Below are 11,991 nucleotides of genomic sequence, written 5' to 3' on the forward strand. Positions count from 1 at the left end.
TTTTTTTACCGTGCCTTGAAATTGTGATCCTCCGGTCTCAGCTTCCCAAATCGCTGGGATAACAGGCATACTCCATGGTACCTAGCTTGATATCCTTTTCTTAAACTTCGTCATTTTTTTTCTTTTCTAAAAATTTCCATATTGGCCTGTTATCTTCTTAAAGGTAACTACATTTCTTTCAAAGATAAACATCAAGGCCAAACAGGGTGGCACATGCCTATAATCCCAGCAACTCAGGAGGCTAGGATCATAGGTTTGACACCAACCTCAACAATTTAATGAGGTCCCTAAGGACTAGCAAGATCCTGTCTCAAACCATTAAAGAAAAAAAAACAGAGGAGACTTTTAAATTATGTTTTTTGAAAAATAAAACAGCAAATTGTGAACTAAAGAACGTTTCCTAGACTTAGATTCCCTGTCACTAAGACCCAATTCCTTACCTGCCTCAGTTTCCCCATATCTCCAGCAGTCTCTCCTCCTGGTAAAATACATTCCTTTGGTCCAATCTGAATCAGGAGAGCCTCCAGATTGGAAAACTGATCATTATCAGGGAATTCACACAGTCCTAGCTTCCTCTGTATGGTATCAACATACCCAACTCCAACCTGTCTTTGACCATCAACTGTGGACATTTTAACGCCCACAACACCAATGGAAGCTGACATATCATTGTTACCAAACAGAATGTCTTCAAACTGAGAAAGATTGCCAGGAGAAGCCTATGCAAAAATAAAGAAAAATTTTAAGAAACTGTTCAATAGTTTTAAAATCTTACTTGCAAACAAAAATTGTCCAACCTTAATTAATTTTATTAATTTTTTTTAAAAATTGCTCATCACCACATATTCAAATTATTGTTAACACTTTCTATAAAGTAACATCCTCCCTCTTCAGCTGTTTTCACAACACCTGGGCACATTTAAAAATAATTCTTTCAAAAGTGATTTTCAATTTTAAGTGTGGCCACTGGATTTATATACACACAGTTGTAAAACTACTCAAACCAGTAACCTTTTAATTCTGCTTAAATTTCTACACTCTGCCAAACTACCCATTAGTTACATATACTCGTATTTTCACACAATAGTTATATAATATAGAAGAGCAGTATAATTAGCTTAAATATTGACCTTGGAAAGTCACCTCACTAGATCACTTTATCTATCTGTAAAAGACAGAGATTTTCCTAGATCACTGATTTCCAAATAAAGGATCCTTGATCTATTTTCAATATTTCAAAAAGGTTGAAAATATCTCCTTAAGACTGTATTAGCTAACTAATGGTCTGATTTAATTGCCAGTGGGAGCTTCTACATACTTAAACCCAGGTTGCTGTTAATTTTTGGAGTACTGTCATGGTGCCTTAAATGGAAAATTCCATACCATAAAACTGTTTACACAAAAATTATTTAAGGGCTGGGGATGTGGCTCAAGCGGTAGCGCGTTTGCATGGCATGCGCGCAGCGCTGGGTTTGATCCTCAGCACCACATACAAATAAAATAAAAATGTTTTGTCCACCGAAAACTAAACAATAAATATTTAAAAAATTCTCTCTCTCTTTAAAAAAAAAAACTTTAAAAAAATTATTTAAAATGTTGTATAAAATTACCTTCAGGCTATGTGTAAAAAGTACACATATATGAAAGATGAACGAATTGTGTTTAGAGTTAAGCCTTATTCTAAAAATATATTATATGAAAATATTTCAAAATCTAAAACATTTCAGGTCTTAAACATCCAGATAAGGGATACTCAATATGTATTACACATGCAATAATCACAGTTCTTCAAATAAGCACAGTAACAGCCAAATTTAAGCAACCAGTAGCCACAAATAGTCTTTTAATTTCTTTCGCATCATAATCATGATGCTCATTTATCTTTTCATATTTCTTAATTCTTTATAATTATGGATTGCTGATTAAATCTGGACCAAACTGGACATGGTAGGACATAACTATAATCTCAGGAGATTAAAGCAAGAGGACAATAAGTTTGAGGCTAGCTTAAGCAACTTAGTGACACCCTGTCTCAAAATAAAAAATAAAAAGGGCTAGGGATGTAGTTCAGTGGTAAAGGGCCCTTGGGTTCAATCCCCAATACCACAAAACTTAAAAAAAAAAAAAAAAAAAAAAAATTCCTAGCAAAGTCTACAATGTGGGATGCTAAGTTTTTCCAGATATTATATATCTACATTTACAATGGAGTGGGGGAAATATGGGATAAAGATTGAACTACACTATATTTGAAGCAGCTCCATCAAAATACTGAATATTATATGACACAATGAGTGTGTGTGGGGGGGGAGCTCACAGAAATTTAAAACCAGAAAATATCTTTAAAAAACTTGTAATTTTACCATTTATGAGGTACAGATATAGGAGAAGTTTGAAAGACTTGCCATACATTAGACATTAGGGACAGAGGAAATGAAATCTGCTATAATCCAGAGCACTGTCCCTCTTACTACACATTCATTCCTTTCAAGAATAAACCTCACCTTCCCCACATTTTAACCATTAATTTATTCCAGTATTTGAGAAAACACTTTATGTAAGTATTGTGTGTGCACAAAAACATGGCCTCACAGATAAGGAAGATCAGTTGCACTAATTTCCTTGAAGGCATTAGAAGCACAGTGACAGTGCTCAAATATGATCAACATTCAAAATTTCCAGGTTTATATAAATATACATTCTAACAGAGTAAATACAAAGATACAAATGTGTACATAACAAGTGTACATAAGTGAGACAATGCAAATTATTTGCTATTCTTTAATTACAGTAAAATAAAATCCTTGTTTAATGCTGGAATTCAACTTTATGTACAGGATATTATCAATAGTTTTAAGGAACTGTGACAAGGTTAAGAGTATTCAAAAACATCTTATAATGGAGAGCTACTAAATTTCCGAACACATGAACTGTAACCTTTTAACAACCACATGCTAAATTATATGAAAGTTTCTCAAAGCATTTTATTATCACAATCTGGCTAACATATTAAACATCTAGTTAAATACTTTACAATTTTTTATACCCTTAAAAAAAAAGAGTTTATTAAAAAGGAAGATAATTACCTTAAATGCCAAATACCAATCATTCTCCTTGGATGCCTTATTTCCAGCTCTGTTTTTATATACTTCAACTCTATACTGACGAACAAGAAGAAGATCTTTTACAAAAGATTCAAAATTCATTTTACTAAGCACAACACTCTGCAGAGTCTTTGCTCCTAAAAAACAAATAAATAAATATTTTTTTACAATTTTGATAAGTGTTCAAGCACCTAACAATCCTTCCAGCCCCAGGTAACTAACTCACTCAATTAATTGTTTCTGGAGGAACTACTGTATGCCCCAGGAGCTACAGCAGATAAAGGGTATAAAATGGTGAAAAGACTTAACTCCCCTGGTCCTGTGGAGTCTACAACTTAAAATTCTGGAAAAAATATAAAGACGAAAGAATCAGTACGTGCATATAGCCAACTTTTTGTTGTTGTGGTTTTATTTTGGTATGGGGGGATTGAACCCAGGAGAGCGTCCCTGGCCCTTTTTTGAGACAGGAACAGTGACAAGAGGCTGAGGCAGGATGGTCACAATTTCAAAGCCAGCTTTGGCAAGACCCTGTCTCAAAATAAAACATAAAAAGGTCTAGGGATAAGGTTCAGTGGTGAAGTGCTCCTGGGTTCAAACCCAAGTATTATAACAAAAACAAAAACACCAAAAGCTGGCTGGGCATAGTGGCCCACAACTAAAATCCCAGCTACTTCAGAGGCTGAGACAAACAGATTCCAAGTTCAGTACTAGTCTATTTCTCAAAATTAAAAAATTTTAATTTAAAAAAGAGCTGGGAATGTAGCTCACTGGTAGGGCACTTGTCTAGCATGTGCAAAACCACCACCACCACCCCCAAAAGTCATTATTCATTCACATAGCTCAAAATTCAAAGGTTCAAAGGAGTACTGCAAAGTCTTTCTTTCACCACAGTCCCCTACACATCCAGGTCACCAATCATATTTATTACCTGCTCCACACAGCACTGGAGCTCCCCCAAGCATCCATGATCCGCCAACCTCAACCCCCCAGGAAGCTGGGATTGCAGGTGAGCAGCCACAGAAATGGGTCAGACCTGAACGCAAGTTCAAACTCAATGGTTAACCAATAGTATCAGTACTTTTCTAAACCATGATTAGCAAAAATTTGGACTAATAGCAGTGTCCCAAGTGCTAATATAAACCCCCAGCTTAGCACACTCAAGCAGCAACCCCTATCAGATCCCTATTGCCCTGTTAGAGTTCTGTTTCTATTTACACTGCATAAATCCTACTCTTACACTCACTCATCCTTGCCTGAGGATTTCATTCTTCCAATCCGTGAGATAACAACCCAGAAAGAAGAAATTGGCAGTGAACTACTGGGGTCTGCTGAAACACTGGAGGTCACAGTCTGCCATTAAGAGCTGCAACATGTCACTTAATGGTAATAGAGAAGAAACAGACTTTCTGAGCTACAGAGGCTTGCAGCTTAGGCAGACCCACCAGTCAGCTTAGAAGTGGAGAAACTCCAGTTTCACAACCACAAAAAAATTTAAAATGACACTCTTCACAATATCAAGTTATTTGTTTAGTCCAAAATGTTAATAGTTCCACAGTGGAGACGCAGTCTTACATGAAAAATAAGTGTTTCAGCTAGGTTTTAATTGGCAGATATCAATTTCTTTGTAAAATAAATAAAACCACCCACACTGTCAAGTAGAATACTAAATTTTCTCCAGACATGGTATCCCATGCCTATAATCCCTGCCTTGGAAGGCTGAGGCAGGAGGATCACAAATTCCAAGCCTCCGTGGGCAACTTAGTGAAACCATGTCTCAAAATAAAAAATAAAAATGGCTAGGATTGTAGCTACAGGAATATTTCTGTCCAAAGTTTCCAACTGGTTCAATGCTAAGAAGGGGTGTTCAGTTTTTGTCAAATACAGATAGCATGAATTATTAGTTTAGAGTATACACTTGCTGCTGGGTCTGGTGGCTCACACCTCTAATCCTAGTGACTTGGGAGGCTAAGGCAGAAGGATTACAAGTTCCAAGGCCACCTGTCTCAACATAAAAAGGGCTGGGGATGTGGCTCAGTGGTAAGCTTCCCTGGGTTCAATTCCTGTAGCCCCACCATCACCACCAAAAATGAAAAGATAATGGCAGGGCTGGGGGTAACATACAAATAACAAATATAAATAAATAAATGGCAGCAGAGCATAGTGGCACATGCCTGTAATCCCAGAGGCTCGGGAGTCTGAAAAAGGAGGACTGCAGGTTCAAAATCAGCCTTAGAATCTAGTAAAGCTGTATGCAATCCAGAGAGACTGTGGCAGGGAATAGAGTGGTTGAGTTTCCTTGAGTTCAATCTCTAGTGAGAGAGAGAAAGAAGGAGGACCCAAAAAAAGGAAAAAAAAAAAAAAAAAAAAAAAAAAAAAGAAAAAGGAAAAGATTTATACTCAAAATTTGGGACACAGCTTAGGCCCCAATCAGGTAATTAATTTTACATACCAGACAGAAATCCCTACTGCCAACAGACATCCTAAAATTCACTCAAATCTCTAGGATGGTCCCTTAGAACATTTCTTATAATTTAATCCAAACTGCAATATCTACAGACCAGGCAGATAACAAATAAGCAATAGAGATCCAAGATAACAGATCTGACAGATGGCATATAGCTTCAACAAAGACCTAAGTAATGATGGGACCTGTAACAAAAAGGTGATAAAGGAAGACTCTGGACTCTTTAGGTCAGAGGGAACAGCTACTATTCAGTACCATCTTAATGCTGAACTACAGGAATATTTCTGTCCAAAGTTTCCAACTTGGCGGATTTTTATTTTTGTTTTGCAGTGCTGGGCCCTGGGCCTTAAGCACACTAGACAAGCACTCTACCACTTAACCATACCCCAGTCCCAGATTTTTCAAAAGAATCTCACAATATAAATTTTTTTCATGAAATCTCCCAATTTAAAAAATACAGTCAACTAATTCAAATTCTTATCAAAGCACTTTTTAGGCCTCAGTTTTCATCTCAGTAAGTTCAACACACCCACATTTTCTTGAATTGAACAGATTTGCTGTTTCTGTAGTTTGCATTTAGAAAGCAAGTTGCATGAAAATTACAAATACCTTTTCTAGATTTTCATTCAGCAAAACCAGTACTCAAATTCTCAGAGGCCTATCTAGGTTGCAGCAGATTTAAATATCCTAACCAGCATTCACTATGGATCAGAACTTCAGCATACAATGGCAGGCCCCATTTAAATTATTTCCCACTTTTGCATAGCACAGAAGGTAACAACTCATTTGGGTTTGCCCAAGCCTTCCCCAACTTCACTACTGAAAAGTCCTGTTTCAGGAACCCATCAGTCCCAGGCAAACCAGACTGACTGATTGTTCCATTAATCAAACTAGTTGAACTCCATCTAAGTTTTCTTGTGCTTATGACAAAAAAATCATTTAAAAAAATCCATAAGGTGTGATGGCACATGTCTGCTACTCCAGAGTCTAAGACAGGAGGATCCCAAGTTCAAGGCCAGCTGGAACAACTTAACAAGACCCTGTCTCAAAGTAAAAAATAAAAAAGGGCTGGGGGTATATATAGTTCAGTGATAGAGAGTCCCTGAGTTCAATCCCTAGTACCCTCATACACAAGGAATGAAATATAATTATAACACGTATGAACCTTGAAACAAAAGACCACATACTATATGATTCCATTTACATGCCAAGTAGATACTGGCTGCTTAGGGCTGGAAAGATTTGGGGGGGAAACAGGGACTAACTAACAAAGGGTATGGGTTTCTTTCTAAATAGACGAAAATATTCTAAAATTTACTATGAGGCTGGGGACATGACTCAGTGAAAAAACACTTGCGTAGCCCGGCCCTAGGTTCAATCCTCAGTACCATTTGAAAGAGAAAATAGGGAAAGGAGCTGGATGTTTTGGCATGCACCTGTAATTCCATACTCACATGGAATACATTCTATACTCTAGAATTGAGGCAGGAAGATCTTGAGTTACAGGCCAGCCTGGGCAACAAAAGAAAAATGCATTAAAAAAAATAAGGAGGAATGACAGGTCTAAGATTTGTCAAAACTGGAAGTACAGCCTAACCAGGAAATCATTCTACTCTAAAAGGCTCCTCAGAAACTGGGATGTATAGAAATCACTGAGGATATCCTTAAACGAAAATTCCAATTTGGCAAGTCTGGAGTGGGGCCTCATATTCCAAAACTCTAACAAACACCCAAGTGATACCAATGCTCTGGTTTGTATATAATACTGAATAGGATTTCTCAAAAGAGTATTGGATTTCAGGTTTGGGCAGATGAGGAGGCCAGAAACAAACAGAAAATTGTTTTCCATGGAATACGAACTAAAAATAAACAGCAGAAAAGTTTAGGAAAAAAAAAGAGGAACAATTGTTAGGAGTCAAAGGAGGGAGAACAGAGACAGAACATAGTAGTATGAAGACTTTGGGGCAGAAAATTTAGATGCATTTAGGATTGCAGAAATAATACGGGAAGTCAGTCTCCTGGTAGGACAGATATGGATGGATTTTAAGTATTCAGTGCAAAAATTTAAAGAACTATTTCCTTCTGTTCATTATCTTAAATTGTATACAACACATTGTTTTGTGGTACTGGGGACTGAACTCAGGGGGTACTTTAAAACTGAATTATATCTCTGGCCCTTTTGTATATTGAGACTGAGTTGTCCAGGATGGCCTTGAACTTGAGATCTTCCCGAGTAGCTGGTGTTTCAAACACATTTAACATACATATGCATAGTGAAATTATTATTATAGTCAAGCAAACTAACACAACCATTAATTCACAGTTACCTTTTGTGGGGGAAGCACCTAAAATCTACTCTCTTGGTAAATCTGCAAGATACAACATTAACTATAGTCCTCTAGGATCACTAGAGATAGCAAATTAGATCTCTAGTTGTTAATTCTATATAACTACAACTCTGTACCCTCTGACTCCCTATTTCCTTTCTGTTCCTGGCTGCTTAGGGCATTCCACTGTTTCTTTCTTTTTTTTTTTTTTTAAAGAAAGAGTGAGAGAGAGTGAGAAAGAGGGAGAGAGAGAGAATTTTTTTAATATTTATTTTTAAGTATTTGGCGGACACAACATCTTTGTCTGTATGTAGTGCTGAGGATTGAACCCGGGCCGCACACATGCCAGGCGAGCGCGCTACCGCTTGAGCCACATCCCCAGCCCCTATTCCACTGTTTCTATGTAGTTGACTGTTTTGAGAGTCCACATGTAAATGAGATCATGCAGTATTTTTTTTCTGTGCCTGGCTTATTTCACTTAGCATAATGTACTCAAGTTTCATACATATCAAAAAATTCAGGGTCTTCTTTTTCTTTTTTTGGTACTAGGGATTGAACTCAGGAGCACTTGACCACTGAGCCACACCCCCAGCCCTATTTTTGTATTTTATTTAGAGACAGGGTCTCACTGAGTTGCTTAGCACACCTGCTAAATTGCTGAGGCTGGCTTTAAACTCTGATCCTCCTGCCTCTGCCCCAGACAAGCCAATGGGATTACAGGGTGCACCACCGCACCTAGTTAGGGTCTTCATTTTTAAGCCTGAATAATATTCCAAGCTTACATTTCACTTCGGACAATTTACCAGCTTTGGGAAACAATGGTACATTTTGGGCTGGACTTCTTCCCTTTTTCAATTACTTTTGTCAACTTCTAGTAATAAAGTTTCAATCTTTTTATAATTCTTATTATACTGCCCAAATAAAGACTAGAACAATATTTAAATATGCCTGCAGAATTAAGTCTCTAATGTAAGAAAGAGATCCTTGAGAATAACACACATTTCTTTGCTGACCTCTTTGGAAAGTTAAATTCACCTCTAGCCACATTCTCAACATGATTAAGATGAAGGGACCATCTAGGTTAGTCTAAGAAAACATCCCTGCAAAACACTGTTTTTTGCTTGTTTGGTTTTTGGCAGCACTGGGGACTGAACTGAGGCATACCAAGCAAGCACTCTTGCCACCAAGCTATATCCCAGCAAAAAAAACCACATTTTAATCTTCAAGGGCAACAAAATAAAAGCATTATATTAAAAAAAAAATCTATGCTTCAAAATAAGATTTCTGAATGTTCATACTACATTTTCTTCCCAATAAACAGATGTAATACTTAGCACCCATAATTCCTTTCATAATGTAAATCAGAAAAACCACGCCTGTAATCCCAGGCACTTGGGAGGCTGAGGCAGGAGGATTCCAAGTTCAAGGCCAGCCTCAGCAATTTAGTAAGACCTTGTCTCAAAATAAAATATAAAAAGGCTGGGAATTTGGCTCATTGGAAAAGTGCCCCGAGCTCAATCCCCAGTAAAGAGAAGGGAGGAAAAAAAAAAAAAAAAACCAAGTATTAGAATAGGTATTTAGAAAAATCAGTGATCCAAATTATACGAGAAAGTTGAGAACTTTTCACATCAGCTAGGCGTGGTACAGCATGCCTATAATGCCAGCAACTTGAGAGGCTGAAGCAGGAAGATTGCAAATTCAAAGCCAGCCTTGGCAACTTAGTGAGGTCTTAAGCAACTTTGTGAGACCCTGTATCTAAATAAAATACAAAAAAGGGCTGGGAATATGGCTCAGTGTTCTAGTGCCCCAGAGTTCAATCCCCGGTACCAATAAATAAATAGATAGATAAATGGAAATTAAAAATAAAAAAGGCCAGGGACGTGACTCTATAGGTAAGCACCCCTTAGGTTCAATCCCCTGTTCTAAAAAAGAGAGTTTTTATATCAAATGCTAAAAACTACTCTAACTCAAACATAAAATAACTACATAAAAATTAGAAAGCAATTTAGACCATCATTAATTAATTATGAAGCAACCCATAAACTATTCCTGGGTGGTCTTTTAACTCCTTGTATGCTTCTACACTTGCCTCCTTCTGACCCATCCTCCAAACTACAGCCAAAGAGATCCAACACTCTACTGGGTATTTACTTAAGTCTTCAGATCTCTCATTGCCTACAACATAAAAAACCCTTTCATGGACTGGGGATATAGCTAACTGTTAGAGCACCTACTTAGCATGCAAGAGGCCCTGGATTCCATTCTCAGCAACACACACACACACACACACACACACACACACACACACACGAAAAAGAAAAAGCTTTTTGTGATCTCCCCACCCCCACGCTGGGAATCAAACTCAGGGCCTTAAGTCTGACAAGCAACAGCTTCACCACTGAGGCACATCCCCAGTCCATGATCTTGATCCCATCTACCTGCACCCATAATTTTCTACACCAGTAATACTAATCAACCTTTCAGGGCCCTCTTCCCCAGCATACTCCCGGTCAACCAAGTCTCAAGTGAAATTTGGCATCTTGGGTAATGCCTCTTCTGGTGTCTCCAGTCTTTGGTGATCCTGCTTCTATGCCTGCTGACCAACTTGTTACTTCCACTTCCATCTTAGCTTCACTTTGAACTGCGATTATTTCTGCCTCTCTCGCCGCTCAAGGGAGCTCTGTGAGAGCGAAGACGGTCTTTCCACCTAGCGTCCAAAACCCTGACAACAAATTTCTATCTAATGAATAAAACATTTTCCAGCCACATCCCATTTGCACGTAGCAGCATAAAGATCAGCACAGAACTCCTTTACTCCCCCAGAATGTTCTTTCCGTTATCATAACCCCAAGAAATAGCAAAGAAACAAGGGAGAAAAGAGGGAGAAAAGATATTAGCATTAACCATCTAGAACATCCAGCCACACACAGTGAAAAGTTTGTAGCCCTTCAGGAAGAAATGATGCTGCACAGGTAAGGCCAGGTGACAAAAAGAGAGAGAGAGAGAGAGAGCACTGAATCCTGAGCTGAAGCACACGGCTTCCATGACCACTTCAAGATCACACAGCCATAAATAAAGCGAGAGAGCCTCAACCAGAATCCAGGGAGCCCGACTCCAGCACGAGCTCATAGTGGTGACCGCTTCTCCACACTTCCCTTCACCTGAAGCGGTCCATTACAGGTCCCCGAGCGGGACTAACGGTAAAAATGGCGTGTTGTTGTGAGCAAAATGAAGTGGGTAACACAATGAAGTTATCAACACCTCCACCATCGTAAGTCGCATTCCTGGGCTGCTGGATGCAGTTACAGACATCTATCCCGCCGAGGCGAGACTGCGGGAAGATGCAACCGAGCACCTGGCTCCAGAAACATTCCAGGAGGGTTCGCTGGGAGCCCAGGTGCGCGGCCGCTCCTCCCTGGCGGTGCAGGCACCGGAGAAAGCGGAATTCCCTTTGGGGGAAGCATCGTTCGCACCCCCGGAGCTCGGCGCAGGAAAGCTGCCCGCCGCCCACTTCCCGATGGGGCACGGGAGCCGCCCACAGGCCCCGGGAGCCCGGTCCTCTCGAACCCGCGCCGCCCAGTCTCACCTGCAGGACCCAAGTACTTGATCACCCCCTGGGTCTTGAACACCTCTCGGGCGGCCAGCAGCGCGTCCTCGCCGTGAGCCGTGTAGAAGTCGCCCCGGTCGAAGAGGCGCACGGTGGTGGTCGGCTTCTCCGGCATGCTCTGGAAGAAGCGCACGAAGCCGACCTCGGCCGCGCTTTCCAACTGCAGCGTTTCCTTCGGTTGCACCGCCATTTCGGAACCTATCTACAGACGAACGGAGGGAGCAGCACGACCCAGCACCCACCAGGATGTTTCCCGCCTCCCCTCCCTCGGCCCCCGGCGGCGTCCGGCCTCTGAGGCCGCGTCCAATCAGCATCCAGTGTTGTACCTCGGTGGGTGGGAGTCCGCCGCGGTAGCCAATCATAAACGGACGCCGTCCAGCTTCCCGCGCACGCTGAGGACTCTGCTTACTGCGCATGCCTGCGGGGTCACCCGCAGACCCTCGGACGCAAATCCTTAAAATAGATCAGTTCTCTGGGTTTTCCTGGGTGCGC

At 40.0% G+C, this 11,991-nt stretch overlaps 1 protein-coding gene across 1 annotated transcript in view; it reads right to left on the reverse strand.

The window, feature by feature from the left end:
• Nucleotides 1-11,772, reverse strand: part of Msh2 (mutS homolog 2) — a 44,150-nt gene extending 32,378 nt beyond the window's left edge. Inside the window, exons 1-3 of the mRNA XM_015479386.2 lie at nt 11,479-11,772; nt 3,084-3,238; nt 441-719 (exon numbers count right to left, since the gene is read on the reverse strand). Of these exons, the coding sequence (XP_015334872.2) occupies nt 441-719; nt 3,084-3,238; nt 11,479-11,689 (645 nt within the window). The 5' untranslated portion in view covers nt 11,690-11,772. The remainder of the gene's footprint in view (nt 1-440; nt 720-3,083; nt 3,239-11,478) is intronic.
• Nucleotides 11,773-11,991: the final 219 nt, after the last annotated feature.

This window comes from Marmota marmota, unplaced genomic scaffold (genome assembly GCF_001458135.2).
Source record: "Marmota marmota marmota unplaced genomic scaffold, marMar, whole genome shotgun sequence".
Lineage (NCBI taxonomy): Eukaryota > Metazoa > Chordata > Mammalia > Rodentia > Sciuridae > Marmota > Marmota marmota.